This window comes from Pezoporus occidentalis, unplaced genomic scaffold, assembly GCF_034315485.1.
Source record: "Pezoporus occidentalis ecotype Australia unplaced genomic scaffold, CSIRO_AGI_Poc_V1 ctg179, whole genome shotgun sequence".
Classification (NCBI taxonomy): domain Eukaryota; kingdom Metazoa; phylum Chordata; class Aves; order Psittaciformes; family Psittacidae; genus Pezoporus; species Pezoporus occidentalis.
In genome coordinates, this window is record NW_026913629.1 from 251,312 (window position 1) to 271,161 (window position 19,850).

Genomic DNA, 19,850 nt, shown 5'->3' on the forward strand with positions numbered 1-19,850 from the left:
GGGAGGCACCTTCAGGCTGTCCAATGGCTCTAAATTATTTAAATACATCTGCCCTTGGAATAAAACCCCTCTTTGTGTCATCTGCTTCCTGCGATGGCTCTGCTGGGCCACAGCTGGCTCTGCACTGGGGCACAGCACTTGAGAGGGGGCAGAGCTTCTCTTCTCCCATCTCTTGAGGACACTGAGGTCCTGCTGGGCTCAGCTTGGCCAAAGGGAAGGTGTCCACAGGGCCCTTCACCCCAGGGGCACTTGGTGGTGGTCCTTCCCTCCCCTTGATGCTGTGTCAGGGGCCCGCTGCCACAGGAGCCAAAACCACAGGAGCTGTTGTGACACCACCTCAGTGACCCAGACAGCACCTTCCCTTTATTGTCACAAGTGCATCCCCCAGAGGTGCCAAAGGTGCTGTTTGCACAGCTCCAGGATGAAGCCTGGATCAGGCTTGTGGTGTTCCCACCCCTCTGGTGCTTCAGCTCCTCCACCTCTACCCTGGGGCTTGATGGTAAAGGAGGAGCTGGGGTAAGAACCAGCACTTCCAGCTGCTTTGGAACATAGAGAGGGCCTTGGAACGGGTGACCATCACCCCTGGACACTGCCTTGTCCCAGTGGTGCATTGGGATGGGGAGCACTTACAGAGCTGGGCTGACCCCAAGGACCAGTAACTGTCTTCAGGGCTGAGGGGAGGGAGCAGCAGCCCCGGGCACGCCGCTCCCCTGCAGGTAAAGGCAGATGGGGCAGGATGCCCCCGATTCCAGGGGAGTGACAGGGACATGGATCCAGCACCGCAGAGAACACACAGTCTGTTCCCATCCCACACCCAAGGGATGGAGTGAGACACCAGAATCTGGACGGCATCGAGGAGATACAGGGATGGGAGATGGAGCTGGGGGGGAGAAACAGTCCTGGCCCCCACACTGCCCCCCTTCAGTCCTGCTTCATGTCCTTATTCTTGTTCTGGAACTTCTGGTGCACGACGCGGAGCGTGGTGAAGAAGTTGCCCAGGAAGAGGATGAGGAAGGGGAGGCCGCACATGAGGACCTATGGAAGGATGGGTGAGCAGGAGCAATGGGTGAGGGGCACCCTCTGCGCAGGGCCCCCCCCCCTTACCTGCCACTCCTTGCATTCTGGGTGCTGCAGCATCCGGAAGAGGGTGACCGCGTTGTAGAGCTGCCAGAACTGCAGGAAGAGAGGAGAGTGAGGGGGGTTTAGGCTCAGCCCCGCGTTGATGCTCACCCACCTGCTCCCTTTGGGCACAAACACCAAGCACCAACACAAGTGGTGGAGGTTGGGGATGCTCTGGAGGGAAGAAAAGGCTCAGTGTTTGCTGAAAGCACTTCCCTGCATCAGCATTGTGCAGCTAAAGCAGCCTGCAGGGGCCATGGGGGAGCTGCGATGGTTGGAGCAGCTCTGCTCTGGAGCCAGGCTGAGAGCTGGGCTGGGTCAGCCTGGAGAAGAGAAGGCTCCTGAAGGGGAGACCTGAGAGCAGCTCCAGTGCCTGAAGGGGCTGCAGGAAACCTGGAGAGGGGCTTGGGACAAGGGCCTGTAGGGACAGGACAAGGGGAATGGCTTTAACCTGCCCGAGGGGAGACTGAGCTGAGCTCTTAGGCAGAAGCTCTTCCCTGTGAGGGTGCTGAGGCGCTGGCACAGGGTGCCCAGAGAAGCTGTGGCTGCCCCATCCCTGGCAGTGTTCAAGGCCAGGTTGGACACAGGGGCTTGGAGCAAGCTGCTCTAGTGGAAGGTGTCCCTGCCCGTGGCAGGGGTTGGAGCTGGATGAGCTTTAAGGTCCCTTCCAGCCCAAACCATTCTATGACCTGTGCTGCCAGGAACACAGCAGGATCTGCTCCCACCTGAGGCTCTGGCCTCTTGCCTCAGTGTGCACTCACATGCCCGAAGAAGAGGAAGGGAAGCAGGAATGTGAGGCCTCTCCACATCCAGGACTGGAAACCCTCTGCAAAGGAAGAAGGTTTTGAGGATCCGGGAATGTGCCAGCTGGGGCCTGGTAGTCCCCAGGAGAGCAGGAGCAGGGGAGCATCCACCCTATGGGATGCTGCTGCCTCATGGGAGATGGTGCTCTCAGAGCTTTGGCTTCACTTGCAGCTTTCCCTGCTTCTGCCAGTGATAAACCAGAGCCAAACTAACCCCGAAACTAAAGCCACTGTCACCATTGCCTTGACCAGAACCCAGAGCTCCCAGTGAGCCCAGTGCCAGGCTGGGGCTGGGATGGTGGCAGCAGCTCCACTGGGATTGGGAAGATCCCGGCTTACCCACGGTCAGGTCCATGTTGTGCCTCTCGCCCAGCGCTCGCAGCCGGTACAAGCACCCGCTCTGGTAGTAGTACTGCAGGAACTGCACGAAGCCTGCGAGGAGGGAATGGCCATGGTCAGCACGGGCCCAGGCATCAGCCTGGCGCTGGGACAGCACCACACTGCCCATCCCAGCACCAGGATGGAGGCCAAGGGAAAACCCAGGTGAGCCCAAGAGCTGGGAGCAGCTACAGCCAGGTCTGCCCATGGTAGGGAGGCAGGCAGGCGTGCCCAGCCCTCTGTCACACCCCCCATGGCAGCACTTACTCTGGTACATGGAGAAGGAGAGGAACTGGTTCCTGAACATCTGGTACATGAGCCCATCTGGCCTGTGGAGAGACAGGTGTGGGGTGAGAGGAGGCCCAGCCAGCCCTACTGAAGTTGGGGGGGACACCCCAGGTTGGACACTGGGGACCACCTTGTGTTTCCCAGCCCACCCTGCCTGGTGAGGAGCACGTGGAGCTGACTGTTAGATCCACAGAGCAGGATTATGGCCATGGCTTGGGGCAGCAAAGGCACCTGAGCCATCCATAGCCCAAAGCAAGGACCCCTATGGGATGGGGACACAGACCTACCATGTCAGCATGACTCCCGAGAGGAAGGTAGAGATGTAGTGATGGAAAACCCACCAGCCTTTGATTCTGGAAGGCAGACACAGAGAAGGGGAGTCAGGTCCTGAGCACCCAAACACGCACCAGGAGAGCAGGGCCCTTTCCACTGCTGCTCCACCTTCCCACCCCACCTCTGCGTGGGGAGTGACTCCTGCCCCACTCCTACAGCTCACCCCAGGCTTTGCTACACACCCTGAGTAGGAGGAAGCTGCTCCCTTGGGAAGCACGGAGCTAGGTGATGGGTCCCAGCTCCCAACAACTTCTCCTCACAGAGAAGGACAGTTCGCTGCATGCCCCCTTCCCAAGCCCATGGGACTCACTTGGATCCGTTGTTGATGAGGATGCTCTCCCGGATGGTGAGGGTGCAGTAGTACCACACCAGGAGGAAGTTAAAGACAGCGTCTGTCACCCTGGTGTCACACAAAGCAGGGTGTAAAGGCAGCAGCAGAGGCGCTGGGACAGCAGGATGCCCACCAAGGCAGTGAGAGCTGCTTCCCCACCATCACCAAGGCCACAGTGAGACCACAGCAGCCACCCCACCTCTAGGGCAGCAGCCAGATCCTTTGCCAGGGTCTCCTCTGGACCTTTCAGGATGGGACAGGAGGACACAAGGGCTCTGGGAGGAGATCCCTGCCCAGTATCCAAGCCAGACTCACCTGGTATTGACGAGGAACCGACAGGAGGAGGAGATAATGAGTAAGATGATGGTGAGGTAGAGCTTGAACTTCTCATACTCATCTTTATAGGCAAACCTGCAGGGAAACACAAGGACAGGCTTGGAGCAAGGTGGCTGCTGGAAATCTGTGTCCTCCCATCCCACCCGGCTGGGCAAAAGTGTTGTTCCATTAGGGATCACTAGGACATGCTCAGGAAAAGCCCCATCTCCCAGGTATTCCTGAGGAGAGCACCCCAGGCTGCTTTCACAAGGTGAGACACCATCAAGGACTCTGGGCAGATGGATCTGTCTCCAAGGAGAGGCCTGGGGAACATGGGCACCTCTGGCTCTGGTGTCCCACCATGGGGATGCTCTCAGTAGCCAAAACCAGCCCAAGGGAAGAGGAGGGGTTTGCCAGTGGCTGTACGGGGCTGTCTCTCCTGGAAGTGCCCAACACAGGGGAAACCCAGCACGGCATCGGTGGAGGATCCCATTTAGCTTGTCAGAGCTGCGGGTCCAGCGCAGCCCAGCAGCAAGGATGTAAGGAGTTGAGGGCTCAGCTGGTTCTGGTTGCAGGACCTGCACTGGGCAGGCCACGTGTCTGCACATGCAGCAGCTCATCCCGGAGGAGCTGCTGTTGTTCCCTGGTGTCCTGGGGGTCCCCAGCCATGCAAAGCACGGGGTGCAGGAGCCGTACTTGGCCTGCTTGCTGAGCAGCGTCACGTTCACGTTCCCAAGCACCAGACTCAGGTACAACCTGGGGAGAGAGCAGAGGCGTTAGGACAGGCGGTGCTCTGCAGAGCCATGCCATGGCATCCAGGAGCTCCCAGCTGTCTCCCACCCGGGGCTGCCAGGCAGCGTGACCGGCACAAGTGTGCTGGCATCACCTCCCAAGGGCATGGGGACGGGTGGCTGAGCACACCCCGCTCCTGGTTTGGGCTGGGATAGGGGTTGTTTTCCTCCTAGTAACTGGTGCTGTGCTCTGATTTGGCTTTAGTGTGAGAATAACGCTGATAACACAGCGATGGTTTAGGATAAGCGCTTCCTAGCAACAAGGACTTCCCAGTTTCCTGCGCTCTGCCAGTGAGGAGTTGCACAAGAGGTTGGGAAGGAGCAGAGCCAGGGATGCTGACCTCAACTGGCCAAAGGGGTATTCCGTGGCAGGGAACCTCAGGCTCAGCATAGAAACTGGGGGGAGCTGGGTGGAAGCCACTAGTTGGGGATCAGTCAGTGGGTGGTGAGCAATTGTATTGTGCATCATCTGCCTGCCCCAGGTTTTATTCCTCTCTCTTTTCCCTATTATTATTATTATTGTTATTATATTCTACTTTATTTCCATTATTAAACTTATCTCAACCCCCAGGTTTCACCTTGTTCCTATTCACCCCATCCCACAAGGGGGGACTGAGCGAGTGGCTGCCTGGTACTTGCCTGCTGGTGTGGTTAAACCCCGATAACACCCCATACGTCCCCCAGGTACAGGGGTTTTACCAGGGCTTCCCCTGGCCCATGGCCACCATTCAAGGGCAGGTGAAGGCCACTGGAGGCAGAGGCTCAGCCTGGCTCCTGCCCAGGCGTCCTCCAGCACGGCTGTGAGGCTGTCACCAGGAGCAGGGTGACAGCCGCCGGGCTGAGGAGGGAGGACGTGGTGTTTCACCCAGGGACAAGGTGCCTCTTACCCGTTCTTCTTTGGCAGGTAGGCCTCCATCTCAAAGAACACGTTCTGCCTCTCCTTTATCAGGCTCTGGGTCTCCTGGATGGTCTCCTGCTGCTCGGGGCTCGCGTGGGCTTTGCATCTGGGGAGGAAACAAGGTGCTGGCGTCAGGACAGCGTCTGAAACACACTCAGCATGTGCTGGAACTCAATACGTGACTGTCTCAGGCAAAGACACCCCAAGGACAGGGAAGATGGGCCGGAGGCAAGTCCATGCCTCCGCGTGCAGGGTGAGCTCCTCTGTCAGGCTGGGATGTTGCTCGAGGAAAGGAAGCAGGAATGAGTGAGGTGAGGCCATATGGGGCCTTTCACCCTTTGGGAAGGATGGGGAGAGCTCTGTGCAGCTCAGGTTCCCTGCAAAGCCCTTGCAAGCTCTGAGCTGCAAATGGGGGCAGAGGAAAGGGGAGCTGATGCGGATCCAGCCTCCACAGCTCTTTGCTACCAGCGAGGCTGCAGGAGGGGCTGTGCTGGGGACAGAGCTGAGGTCTGACAGTCCCATCCTTCGCAGGACAACCACTTACTTCTTGAAGGACAACGCCAGCTCCTTCAGCCGCTTCTTCTGCCGTGCGATGGAGCTGGAGATCCCGTCCTGCAGCTTGGTTAACTCCTCGAGCTTCTGCTTGTACAGCCTGTGGTTGTCCTGGGAAGCAGAGAACACCATGCACTACAGCTGCCTGCCCTCTGTGCGGGCATCTGCTGTCCTCAATTCACGTGCACAGCACTGGTACCCAGAGCTGTCTGCATAAGGACAGGCGTGTCTGGGGACAGCCTGAGGGCAGAATCAGCCCCTGGGGATGCCCATCCCCAACCCCAAGGGATTTATCTACAGGTGCAGGCACATCCACATGGCACAGCCTGCTCCTGCCTTGCCTATGGCTTGGGTTTGCCCCCCTTGTGAAAGCTTGTGTCCTTGTGTCCCACTGCAAGGATGCTCCCATCTTCGGGAATCCATTGATTGTGGCACAGGGGAATGGAAAGACTCAGGGGGAAAACACACTGCTGGTGGCAGGGATATAACTGAGAGCCACACGGGAGCAGTGGCTTTAGCTGCAGGGATGGAATGAGTGGCATTCTCTGCCTGGAGGTTTGTGCACCACCGGCTCATGGCTCCATCCCAAGCACCCCAAAGGAGCTGGGACAAGGGAGGCTGGAGCCAGCCTCCGGGGCAGCGGTAACCCAACCATACCTGGGTGAGGCCAGATCCCATTCCTCACTATATTTAGAAGGGGAAAGCGAGAGCACGCTGGATCAATGCTGCTGCTTGTCCAGGTCAGCTGGAGCACAGCCTCAGCACCACCTCCCCCCCGGGCACCCAGTGCTGCTCACACCAACCCTTGGACCAGACCTTGACACACACACACACACATTTCAGCTGCCGTGGCTCTTATCAAGCACTTCATCAGCAGCAATCAAAGGTGAAAGGGATGCAGAGGAGGCAGCGGACCCCTTCTCCTCCTGGTGACACCGAGCGGCAGGGTCGGAATGGAGCCCGGAGTGCCGCGGCAGTGATTTACGTCCCAGGCTCTCAATGGACGTTCCCATCGAGCTTTCCTGCTCCCCACCTGGAATCCCCTCCTTCCTGCTCTGGAGTTAACCGAGCGCAAGCGGCTCTTGTGCTGGCACCTTCAGCCGTGCTCGGGACCCATCCCAGGCGCAGGGGCTGAGCCGGGACATCCCCGCCACCCTGATGGAGCAAGAGGAGGTTTCTCAAAGCCTCCCTTGTCCCAGATCCGGGCCCGGCCGCAACGCAGCCGCTCCCGGGAGGGAAGGAGGGGGCACGGGGACTGGTGCACCCGCGGCACGGTTCCCTTGCCCGACCTTCCCCTTGGGTGACCGCTGAGCCCTGCGCGCTCCATGACAGGCACCCGGCGGTCCCGCAGAGCTCCCCGCCGGTACCGGCGGCTGTGTCCCGGGCGCAGCGCTGCTCCTGCACCCGGCTCGGTGCTGAGGGGAGCCGGAGCCCCGCTGCCGCTCCCGTTCCGCACGGTACCTGGATGCGCTGGAAGCCGTCCTGCAGCTCCTCCCACTCCCGCAGGCACTCGGCAGCCGAGCCCGCCATGGCCGACATGGCGGCGGCTTCAGCCCGCGGCCCGCCCGCTTCCGGCACGCCCCGAGGGCGGGGACAGCGGCGGGGCCGGGCCGGGCCGGAGCCGGGGGTGATGGAGCCGTGGGTGCAGGGGACGGAGTGGGATGGAGGGGGCTGAAAGCTCATCCAGCTCCAACCCCTGCCATGGGCAGGGACACCTCACATCAAACCAGGGCACCCAAGGCTCTGTCCAACCTGGCCTTGAACACCACCAGGGATGGAGCATTCACAACCTCCCTGCGCAACCCATTCCAGTGTCTCACCACCCTAACAGGAAAGGATTTCCTCCTTATATCCAATCTAAACTTCCCCTGGTTAAGTTTTAACCCGTTACCCCTTGTCCTGTCACTACAGTCCCTAATGAAGAGTCCCTCCCCAGCATCCCTATAGCCCCCCTTCACACTGGAAGCTGCTCTGAGGTCTCCATCAGCTTCTCTTCTCCAGGCTGAACAGCCCCAATGTTCTCAGCCTGGTTCCATACAGGAGCTGTTCCAGGCCCTGAGCATCCTCCTCTGGACTTGTTCCAACAGTTCCATGTCCTTTGTATGTTGAGGACACCAGAACTGCACACAATGCTCCAGGTGAGGTCTCACAAGAGCAGAGTAGAGGGGCAGGGTCACCTCCTTCGCCCTGCTGGTCACGCTCCTGTTGATGCAGCCCAGGATGCGGTTGGTTTCTGGGCTGTGAGCTGTGCTCTGGTTTTCCTTACAAACAGCAGCCTGGCCCAAGGAAACCAGGAGGGACCAAAAGCAGAATCACAGCCCTCTCCCAGTGCACAGGGCTCTTGGCAGCTCAAAGGGCTGTCCTGCTGTCAGCACAGGCGGGTCTGGGTGTGGGTTCACATGCAGAAGGCAGGGACTTCCAGCTTCCACTGGGACTGGAACAGGGAAATCCTGTCATCACCCCTCCGGGCTGGAGGCAGGCGCAGTCAGACTGAATTCACCATCCCAGGCTGTGGACTGACAGACCTTTCCAGGGACAACCCTAATGACTGCCCCATACCTGGGGTAATGAGTGTGCCCAATAGCCTGGTTACCATCCCCTTAGCTTACAAGAGAGATGAGCAGCACGTAACGGGCCGCATCCCGCAGGATTTGCTTTCCCAACCTGCTGCCTTCAACAGCACAGCTGAGTTCCCCAAATGGCTTCAAAGCTTGATCCCAAAACCATGGAGCTAAAGAGGAAAGCCGTTCTATTTCACTTAAAGCTCAAGTAGCTTTCAACCAGCACGGGGGCGCAGATGGGGAAATGCCATTCCCTGCTCGGTGTTCCCTTCAGTAGTCGAGTTCAGAGATGTCTGTGACCGTGGTCTTGTACATTTTGGTCTCCCAGTCTAAGAGCTGTTTCACAAAGCCTTGGTGCGGTCTCATGTTCGTTTTGCACTTCAGGACATAGCTCCAGGCGCCCTGTGAACGGAAGGGAAGCAGGACAGCATTAGGAACCTCAGGGATTTACACGGAACAGCTGCACTTGTAGACAGCACAGCTTTGTATTTACCCTGTGTTGGGTGTAAGAACCTGCAGGTAAGACCTTGGCTACTAACGCAGGGACACACAGATTCAGGGCTGAGCTTCAGCCAAGCCTGTCACCTTCACACGCTGCTCTCCTGGGTACAGGACAGCTCAGGCTGCTTTCACTCCCCAGCAGGTATCTCCCATGAGTTTACACTGATGGAACATTGCACTCCTGGATTTTCTACCCTAAAACTCTCTTTCTTCCACAGATGATAAGCAAAGCAGTGAACTATCAGCTATTCACAAGCAAGCCACAAAGGTTATCATGTGTCTGGACTGGTCTGATCCGATGTGATAGATCAGCTATGCCACTCCAGTTACCCCGCTGCACTGCTTACAGCCACCTTATCTGTGAGTTCCAAGTGATCAGCTCAGAGCTCTGCTACACACAGGGTAGATCCACCAGGATCCAGCTGCATCCTTGGGTTTATCCATCCCTTTCCTGCTTTTAAAACAGACTGCCCCCCACTCTTGGAGGGTTGCTTAAGCCTAATGAGACCAAAGGTTAGCAGATAGTGCTCCATTGGTTTGCTTTTCTAATCTCAGTGATTCTGCAGGCTCCAAGGCTGATATATTGCAATATTGTCCCCTGTGAGCCCACAGCGTGGATGTCTCCAGTTCCCCTGAACTCAACAGATCGATTACTCATCGAATAAGGGGCCGCACATCCCAAATCTCTCCGTCTTTTGCGACATCTGCATCTTTGGAAGCTTTCAAAGCTCTTTGGCTGGACCGGCTGCAGGATCCCATGGGAATCTATTGCACTGCTTTCGTCTGCAAGAAACGAACTTGTCTGCCAGGGGAATCCCTCAGGAAAGCTTTTCCCAGCCAAGCAGCACCCCAGGTCAGCCTTTCCTCCTCCTCCTTTTTGGCACTTGGGGAAATGCTGACTCCAACCTGTTGGTACCAATGGAAGGAAATCTGCAAGGGTCAGCCTTTGACTTTGGCACCGCAGTAAGATAGCACGCGAAGGGTTCTCAGTGTGCAGGAGCAATCCCACCCCACGTTATCAGCAGTGTCTGCAGCCCGGCGGGCATGCTCAGCCTGAAATCACCCCTTGGCACCCAGCAATGGTGAAAGATCTCCCCTTATGTTTGCACAAGCTCCATTAAACGATTAGATATAGGCCCAGCTTCAGGGGAGTTTGGATCAATCCTTTCAGGCTCCCAAAGGAGGAAACATCTTCCAAACAAGGACAAGGCTTTTATGGAGATGCTCTTCAGTTCCCATGGGAACTAGCTGGCTCTGTGTTAAGCAGGCACCATTGGATGGTGCCTATGGGAGCACGATGCCCGAGCGTTGCATGCAAAGGGAAGAAGGACCTGGTACCAGGGGCGAGGCCATCAGGCCAAAGCACAGCCAGGTCACTCTCAGCCATCATTCATTATTGTTCTTCTGTTATCCAGAGCTATGGAACAGCAGGTACTGGCCTTCTAACCTGTATATCCCTCCGGAGCTAGTATTATCCCATTCCTGTTCTCTCTACAGTAGTTTCTGTGTGAGGGGATTGCTTCTGGAGAAATAAAACAGGATTTTGGAAGAAGTCAGTGCTGGCACTGAAGTCAGTGGTGAACCAGAGCCCTGCAAGCACTGGGTTCCAAATTTCCCTGTAACCCCCATGGTATTAAGAGATGGGATTAACTCCAGCAGCTTCCAGATTCTGTCTTTCTCGGATCCAGGAGAGCAGAAATACTAAGTTCTGTAACCACAGCTTTATTTTTATAGCCCCATAGTTAAGTAGGGAAACGTAAGAATATCAGAGGTGCCAGGATAAGGACCCACAGCTCCAAAAATCGCACCTGAGCCACCTCCCTAACTCTATAAAGAAGATGCAATCTCATGTAATATCATCTGTTGCATTATCAGGTGCATGAAAGCACAGACAATGTCTCTCTTATTACTGCAGTAATGAGGCTACAGAAGCAGAAATAAACTGCAGACCCAGCCAGTACCTCTGGGAAATAGAGCAGGGATGTACCTTCAGGGAAAACATGCAGGAATGAATAAGATAGGCCATGACTCCTGTGCTGCTCCGGCTTATCCCCAGGCTGGAGAACACCAGCACCGCTCCGTGATCCAGCTGAGCATCTGGGGAAAGAAATGCCAATCATGGATTAGGGATCTGGGAAATGAAGCTTCCAGCAGCCAAGCGCTAAGGCAGTGACAGCCGACAGCTCCCAGCCTGAGCAACAGGACCCTCATGAGCCCTGGCAGCAGGAGATGGGCACTGCCCGCTCCTGGTGCTGGAAGCCTGAGTTAAGACATGGCTGTGGAGACCAGAACTAGATGGCAATGACCAGTCAACGCTTTATTACACATCAGTGCCACCTTTCCATCAGGTAGCTGAAGAAGAGTGGTCCACCACGAGCAGTCAGCTTGGTCAGCACCACATCACCTCCTCAAACTCTTCCCAGACAGGTTTAAAGGCATTGAAATTGCTGATGAATGCAAGCCTGTTGTCCACTCAAGCTGGAGGAATCAGCTCTCAGTCTGGAGGGGACTTAGACTTCAAATCCCTTACTTTTCTATGGGGATTACTAGTAAGAAGTGTGCATATGCCAGCTAAGGCACAGGTTTTATGATGTTTTGACGATGGATAATTTGCAGTGGAATTTGCTAAGATGAGCAAACTCATTTTCTCCAAAAACTAAGCCCAAGGATGCTGTCAGTCACTCCTAACCACGTTAACTCTGCTACTTATGCCTGACAGGCTGCATGTTTTATTAATAGCCTTTTGATTGCTTTCCTTCCCTCTCCAGAGCAGGCAGCATGGCATGTTTTTATCAGCAACTGAACTCCAGCGTTCATAGGGCAAAGGTTCTTCTTTTACTGCGGTGAAGAGGTTGTGAGGTTTTGATTCTTTTTTAAGCACTAGAACAGTGTTTTATAACTTATTTCTACCGTGAGATATTAGTTCTGTTCTAAGACCTGAGTAGAAATGGCCTCACTCCAACATACACCTGGCGTGATGATATCCACACTCCTCTCAGAGTATGGGGAAAGCCTTAGCGTAGTGTTCACCCATAACCGTTCCAGCTTAAGTGATTTACTTTAGACTATCAAGTGAGCAGTTTGACCATCAAGTAAACAGCACACACTAATACAAGAGCTACAGCTCATAAACTCTTACAGTCTTTCTTCTGCAATACTACTGGGAAAAAACCCAGGGCAAAACGAAAGGCAAGGAAGTAGATTTTGCTCTTTGGGTTTCGATGCATGTGAATAGGTTCAGGGCCATTAGATCCTCAAATGTCATTTCCTTCTTTCTCTCTTTGTGCCCAGTTGTCATTTCTCATATTGGATGATAAGGTCTGTGGGGACAAAGCTTCTGGGTCGCTCCAGCGCTCAGCTCAGCAGGGCCTTGGTGTTGTGAGTGTGATAAGAGATAATGATGGGGTTGGACACAATGACAGGATGGAGCTGTGGGAGCTGTGTCTGCTGTGGGCACTGAGCTGGAGAGCATGTCTTTTCTTGCTTTCTCTGATGCAATCAGTTGAAGGCAGGTTTGTGCCGTCCAACCTGAAAGTCTTCCCAGGCTCTACAGTGGGTCTGCACTGCCCATCACAAAGACTGTGGGGAGTTCTCTAGCGTGTGTCACTCTCTGGTTCAAATAAAGCTCTGGTGGCTGAAGATTTGGACTGGTAAGAGCCAAAGGTGTCCACTGGGGTGTGGGCTGGCCTGGGAGCATACTGATTTTGACAGCTCCCGTCCCTTCTGTCTGAGCTTCCTGTTCAAGTGACTCACAGCTGCTCCCACCTAATATCCTACAGTGAGCAAGGTCTCGGGGATCGCAGAGCAGGAACAACTCACCTATGAAATGACAAATGGTGGGAAAGGAAGAAAAAAGGTCTGCTTCAAGTGTATCTGGAACAGACACATGGAGGTATCTGTCGCTGTCTGCAAACCTGGAAAAAGAGCACATTGTGTGATAAGAACCAGAGAAGCAGCTTTGAGAAACATGGTTGTTGGAGGCAAGCTGGCAACTGCCTTTGCTGGGACATGTGTGAGCTTTACAGCATCATCATCATTAGCATTATGATAAGGGATTTGTTACAGTAAGACACCGAGACACTTGTAATACAGAACCAGTTTAATTACTGGTTTTCCATTCCACATGGTATCAGCGTTGGTATCGTAACTTCATCTACAGCTTCCTTATCTGAGAAACATCAGTAATTCAGCTTTTACACCAATGTGTTTGTAAGATTTTGCTCTGAGAGCTGTTCAGAGATGTAGGTTCTTTGTGAAGGAGGGCAGAATGTGACAGACTCAAAATGCCAAGGGCTTCCCAATCCTCCTGTCACCCAACCCACCCACGTCATGGTGGAGGGCTGCAGGACTGCATTGCTGCTGTGCCAGCTCTGGAGTGCAGATCAGAAACAAGAGCATGAAACAGCACTCAAATCTGCAGCAAACAACAGGGGCTTCCCTGCAAGTCCCCAGGCCCTGACTCCTCTGTGGATGGGCTCTGGTGCTGCACCAGCTCCCTCCTTCCACACTGGTGAGGGTAATGCACTATGGAACGTACGGTGTTGCGCGCTGTTCGGAGATGTTCACTTGCGCTTGGATCTTCAGGTCTTTCTGTATTTGTTGGTCACAGGCCTGCTTGAAATTGCCCATATATAACTTTGCAGGTAGTATTTCTACAGGGTATGTCTGGAGGTTGGCCAGTTCCTGCCGGAGGGAAACCATCGGCTCAGTTTAGAGAGGGTATTTGCTTCCATTTGCCTCGTAAGTTCTTAAAGGTAAGTCATGCGAAGAGCTGAACACAGCTCAGCCAACAGCCCATGACACGTTCTACTCTAATGACTCACTCAGTCACCTGGACTTTGTGTATATCAAAGTCTTTGTTAGATGTACTGAGAGTCAGTAACAGCATCGCTGTCACTGCGGCCTTACTTGAAACAAACCCTAACTAAACAGGAGTCTTTCCATTTCTGGGGTACTGCAGCACAATGGACGCATTTGATGTTCTCCCTGGTTACTCTTCACAAGGCTGAATGGCATCATATGCCACCTGCAGAGCTGCACAACACAAGTGTGCAACTGCATCCTGTGTCTGCGTGTGAAGGCTGGCTTGCCAGCAGTGCCTCTGCATCCCTGATACTCAGCTGATGCTACAGCAGAACAAAGCAGCAGCCTCGCAATTTAAAGCAGCAGAGAGCAACAGCTTAAACTGAGAGCTCAGTCTGATGGAGAAGTTCAGCAGTTTGCTGCTCTTCGCAGAGGAGCACAAAGCAAGCTGGTTTTCAGTGCTGTGCTGCAGCATCCCACAGGTTAGCACTGCATCATGGCCACTTCATGTGAATCAGAAGTGACTAGGAACCACAGAAACAAAAGACACGTTGCAATGAGATGCTCTCTGCTCTACAGCACCCTCTGAATCTGCCTCAGGTCCTTAGATGTGAAAAAAGGGTAATTGTTTCTCATAAGCTAAATAGATCAATGTTCCTAGGTGAAACCAAACAATGAGGACACCAGTGCTGCAGTACATGGCTGTTTTGTTTCTGGGCCTCTTGAAGCAATGCAGCAGCACCTGGTTTGTGATCCTTTCCAATGAAAAGCTTTATAGACATGGAACATGGTGCTTGATAGGGTTTGTACTTCTGTCTGAAAACATTTCCTGTGTTTATGTGGTATTTACATGGTGACCCCATGTGAGAGAGGAGCCTGCCTCTTTTCATCATTTACTACTGTTTGTTCAGTTGTCTGTACTCTCCAGCAGGCCAGTTTCAGGGTTGTCAGAGAAACCCTCCCATGTTGTTCTCATTAGCAATAGAAGAGGAAAGAAAGACCAAGTACGGCTGTCAAAGAATTAGTGGTGAGACTCAGGGCAAGCACGGCCACCCAAATGACATTGGGTGTCTCTGTTTAAAATGACTCTGATGTGAGGTTTAGGCCACCATCATTAGCCATCATCAGCTGAATATGAATACTGATGTGTTCTATTTGCAAGTTAGTCTCGTCTTACCCAGGGCATCCACAGAGTCCTCTGAGTCCTCAGGAAATGATAGCAAGCTGAAAACTTCTTGTATCCTCCCTGCAGGATGAGCACGGGGTGGCTGGTGAACTGCTCCAAGACTTTAGCATAGTGGATGGCAGTTCCTTTCTTGGCTTCTAAATGAGATCAAAAAGCTCTTTGGCAGGGTCAGAGTGGCTCCATCAGTGCTGGGGGTTACCTCTGCCCCACTGACACCCACAGCAAATTCCTTCTCATTTCATCTAATGCTCTGGAGAAAGCCTTGCTGAAAGCTAGACTTACTCTTTAACTGTTGCTGCACGTCAGTAACGTGGCATGCTGCTTGTCACTTCTTGTCCTGAGCTTTTATTCCTCTCCTGGTTTCTTCTGTAGGTCTAGATACAAGCTATTTTTCCTCCTCCCTGTTATGCATTAGGAAATGCTTGTAATAAGTTCCCATAATGGGGAAGCATTATCAAATTAGATCTATTAATCTTAGTTTTATGGAGGCTCTTGTCTTTAGTCTGCTTTAGGCAAAGGGGGAGAGAAGGAGGTATATTGAATACATTCTTCATGTTTTAAACACTCCTCTCAGTGAAGTTAATTATGTGAGATGACTGCTCCCACTCCTTCTCCCAGGGGATCCATCCCCCTTGCTTCTAGCTATGTCTGATTTGGAAACAGATCAGCACAATAGAAACCCACTTCTGACTCTTCACACCTTCCCTTGCTCCTGTCTCATCACTGTTTCGCAGTGCTGAACACGCTTGCTTTATTCATTCCCCTTACACTCCCATGCTTTTTTGTCTTTAAAATCTTGACTAAAACTACAGTAGCCTTTATACAGCTAAATAGGAGCCAAACAAACACACACAAGTGGCTCTGCACACAGCAGAACTCCTTGCCAAAGGATGTGTGCAAGCTAAACATTTCCATGGTTCAAGGAAGGCCGAACAATTGCATGGCAAAGTTTCCAGCTCTTCACATTTCGCAGTGAACTCCACCAAATCACTACCCCCATTAAAGCGAAGTCCTTTTAAACAGGATGATGGGAAAGCCTTTTGTAACCGTCCGAGAAGGAAGTACTCACGCTGTGAAGACGTGGAACTTGAGTCAGAAAACCTGCTTCCTGAAAGGCAAGGAGAAGCCCAATCTCAGTGAAATGTAGGGGAAAAAAGAACCCATTCCTCACATGGGATAAGAGGCTTCAGAGGGATCAGTCTACAGCTAGGAAATCAGGCCTGCCAGGATGCTTTGGAAGAAAATCTGGGGTTTTGAGCCTAAGAACATATGCAAGACAGTCAGAGGCATAGCATAGATGTTCATTTCTCAAATAAAACTGGGTAAATTCGTCTCTCTTCCAATAAGCTCATAAAATGAAATGAGGAATGGGAAGAATATCTATCTGACAGCAAGGTCTTGGCTACCACGGGTCACACGTACCTCCTTCTTCATCGGAGTCACAGCAATCCAACGAGCTGGTCTCGTAGTCATACACCACGCAGTATCTGACGCACGCCAGCTCCTCTGAATCTGGGACCAGATACTTCCCCGTAGGACTCTGCCAAAATCACAGAGGAATTCTATCAGGAGCACAGCTCCACTCTTGTGGCATCAACACTATTGACATTTTGCAAGATGCTACTGTAGAGCCGTGGGACAGATTTGGGTCTGTGCCTGTACTTGACATCGAAAGACCCAGATAGAAGTGATGCAAACTACACCAGATTGCTTCATCAGCCACAGCAGCAAAGATGCCAGCACTTTGTCCTTCGTGAGACAAGGGTACAATAAGTTAGTTCTTGTGCAATGTTCCTCCTGACACACAACTCCTGGTGCCAGTCCTTTGGGCTACCGGAGCTGTCTTTGCTCTGTGACAGAATACAACCCCCCAGTGGCAGAAGTGGAATATGGCTGGAACAGGCTGGGACAATTCCCATAGGGTTTAAGGCAATTTTGGCTCACTGCTAATTGCTAAACCCAGACTGACCTGTGCAATCCTGCGGGCGGTAAGAATATGGCTCTCATCGTATTCACGTTGAGTGCGGACATCTGAAAAACAAACCCAAACAGCCGAGGGAGAGCAATTGGTTTATTTGATGCTTAAAGGTAGTTCCCTCTTTGTAATTCAGCCAGTGGGAATTCAGGCACTGACATCAGCCAGAGAAAGAGGTACAGGTTTTTAGGGGCTGAGAGTTTCTATGTGGATATAACGAACACCAGCACTGGTGTGAGTCTACGTGCAATGCCACATGTCGCATTCAGGTCATGAGCATCCCAGAAATGAGGAGAGTGGCATCCAACCCCACTCCCAAACTGGCTGATTCCCTCACCAAAGCATTTAATATTGCAGTATCAGGCACCCTTTGGGGGGTATTTGCACCGTGTAAGATGCAAATGCTTATGGGCAATCTTAGTGCAATGGTCAAGAAATCCACCTCTACAACCCCTGGGAGCTGCAGAGTGTACCCGTGTATCCCTGGGACGGATCGGAGCAGCAAGAGCTGTATGTGATGGAAACCAGAGAGTACCATGTCACGGCACCTGAAACACCCCACCTGCAACCCCTAGTAACAGCAAGAAGCAACATCTGCTCTTGCCCATAGCTGGAGTCCACAAACCCCATTGCCTTGGGATGCCGGTCCAGGCTGGCGTGTGGTGCCTGGCTGCAGGCATGGTCAGACAGTGTCCATGTGTCAGTGTGTCAGTGTCAGTGTGTCAATGTCCGTGTGTCAGTGTCAATGTTCAGCATCAGTGTCAATGTGTCAGTGTTCGTGTGTCAGTGTCCATGTGTCAGTGTCAGTGTCAATGTGTCAGTGTCAATGTGTCAGTGTGTCAGTGTCAATATGTCAGTGTCCGTGTGTCAGTGTCCGTGTGTCAGTGTCAGTGTCAATGTGTCAGTGTGTCAGTGTCAATGTGTCAGTGTCCGTGTGTCAGTGTCCATGTGTCAGTGTCAATGTGTCAGTGTCAGTGTCCATGTGTCAGTGTCCGTGTGTCAGTGTCCGTGTGTCTGTGTCCATGTGTCTGTGTCCATGTGTCAATGTGTCAGTGTGTCAGTGTCAATGTGTCAGTGTCCATGTGTCAGTGTCCGTGTGTCAGTGTCAATGTGTCAGTGTCCATGTGTCAGTGTCCATGTGTCAGTGTCCGTGTGTCAGTGTCCGTGTGTCAGTGTCAATGTGTCAGTGTCAATGTGTCAGTGTCAATGTGTCAGTGTCAATGTGTCAGTGTCCGTGTGTCAGTGTCAATGTGTCAGTGTCCATGTGTCAGTGTCCATGTCAGTGTCCGTGTGTCAGTGTCAATGTGTCAGTGTTCATGTGTCAGTGTCCATGTGTCAGTGTCAATGTGTCAGTGTCAATGTGTCAGTGTCAATGTGTCAGTGTCAGTGTCCATGTGTCAGTGTCCATGTGTCAGTGTCCGTGTGTCAGTGTCAATGTGTCAGTGTCAATGTGTCAGTGTCAATGTGTCAGTGTCAGTGTCAATGTGTCAGTGTCCATGTGTCAGTGTCAATGTGTCAGTGTCCATGTGTCAGTGTCCATGTGTCAGTGTCAATGTGTCAGTGTCCATGTGTCAGTGTCAGTGTCCATGTGTCAGTGTCCATGTGTCAGTGTCAATGTGTCAGTGTCAGTGTCAGTGTCCGTGTGTCAGTGTCAATGTGTCAGTGTCCATGTGTCAGTGTCCGTGTGTCAGTGTCAATGTGTCAGTGTCAATGTGCCAGTGTCCATGTGTCAGTGTCAATGTGTCAGTGTCAATGTGTCAGTGTCCATGTGTCAGTGTCCGTGTGTCAGTGTCAATGTGTCAGTGTCAATGTGCCAGTGTCCATGTGTCAGTGTCCGTGTGTCAGTGTCAATGTGTCAGTGTCAGTGTCCGTGTGTCAGTGTCCGTGTGTCAGTGTCAATGTGTCAGTGTCCATGTGTCAATGTGTCAGTGTCAATGTGTCAGTGTCCGTGTGTCCATGTGTCAGTGTCAATGTGTCAGTGTCCGTGTGTCAGTGTCCGTGTGTCAGTGTCAATGTGTCAGTGTCCATGTGTCAGTGTCAATGTGTCAGTGTCAATGTGTCAGTGTCCATGTGTCAGTGTCCATGTGTCAGTGTCAATGTGTCAGTGTCAGTGTCAGTGTCCGTGTGTCAGTGTCAATGTGTCAGTGTCCATGTGTCAGTGTCCGTGTGTCAGTGTCAATGTGTCAGTGTCAATGTGCCAGTGTCCATGTGTCAGTGTCAATGTGTCAGTGTCAATGTGTCAGTGTCCATGTGTCAGTGTCCGTGTGTCAGTGTCAATGTGTCAGTGTCAATGTGCCAGTGTCCATGTGTCAGTGTCCGTGTGTCAGTGTCAATGTGTCAGTGTCAGTGTCCGTGTGTCAGTGTCCGTGTGTCAGTGTCAATGTGTCAGTGTCCATGTGTCAATGTGTCAGTGTCAATGTGTCAGTGTCCGTGTGTCCATGTGTCAGTGTCAATGTGTCAGTGTCCGTGTGTCAGTGTCCGTGTGTCAGTGTCAATGTGTCAGTGTCCATGTGTCAGTGTCAATGTGTCAGTGTCAATGTGTCAGTGTCCATGTGTCAGTGTCCGTGTGTCAGTGTCAATGTGTCAGTGTCCATGTGTCAGTGTCAATGTGTCAGTGTCAATGTGTCAGTGTCAATGTGTCCGTGTGTCAGTGTCAATGTGTCAGTGTCCATGTGTCAGTGTCAATGTGTCAGTGTCAATGTGTCAGTGTCAATGTGTCCGTGTGTCAGTGTCAATGTGTCAGTGTCCATGTGTCAGTGTCAGTGTCAGTGTCCGTGTGTCAGTGCCCGTGTTGCAGTCAGCAGTCCCCCTGTCTCACCCAGCAGGCACAGGTAGTTGTGCTCTGCCCTCCGCGGCAGCACCCAGTGCTGGTTCAGGATGTTGTAGAGGTCCCTCGGCTCGCACAGCTCCATCCCCGCCATCCCATCGCGAACCCCAACTGCCGCCGACCGCTCGCAACCCGCCCGGCTTCGTTGCCGTGGCAACGGCCCTGCCGGCTTACCGCGGAGGCCCGGCG

The 19,850-nt window shown here is 53.0% G+C and overlaps 2 protein-coding genes across 2 annotated transcripts; both read right to left on the reverse strand.

Annotated features, from left to right (window-relative positions):
* Positions 1-337: 337 nt before the first annotated feature.
* Positions 338-7,411, reverse strand: TMEM120A (transmembrane protein 120A). The gene is made up of 12 exons (XM_062614875.1): positions 7,270-7,411; positions 5,801-5,919; positions 5,246-5,362; positions 4,264-4,323; positions 3,568-3,663; positions 3,232-3,321; positions 2,876-2,941; positions 2,568-2,629; positions 2,262-2,354; positions 1,881-1,945; positions 1,105-1,173; positions 338-1,035 (listed from the first exon to the last, which is right to left on the reverse strand). Exons 1-12 carry the CDS (start codon positions 7,345-7,347, stop codon positions 922-924), a joined length of 1,029 nt encoding a protein of 342 aa, XP_062470859.1. The 5' UTR covers positions 7,348-7,411; the 3' UTR covers positions 338-921.
* A 1,129-nt stretch (positions 7,412-8,540) lies between these two features.
* STYXL1 (serine/threonine/tyrosine interacting like 1) lies at positions 8,541-19,840 on the reverse strand. The gene is made up of 9 exons (XM_062614880.1): positions 19,653-19,840; positions 16,829-16,890; positions 16,282-16,399; positions 15,929-15,967; positions 14,851-14,996; positions 13,408-13,553; positions 12,690-12,784; positions 10,858-10,967; positions 8,541-8,771 (listed from the first exon to the last, which is right to left on the reverse strand). Exons 1-9 carry the CDS (start codon positions 19,753-19,755, stop codon positions 8,640-8,642), a joined length of 951 nt encoding a protein of 316 aa, XP_062470864.1. The 5' UTR covers positions 19,756-19,840; the 3' UTR covers positions 8,541-8,639.
* Between the last annotated feature and the right edge of the window lie 10 nt (positions 19,841-19,850).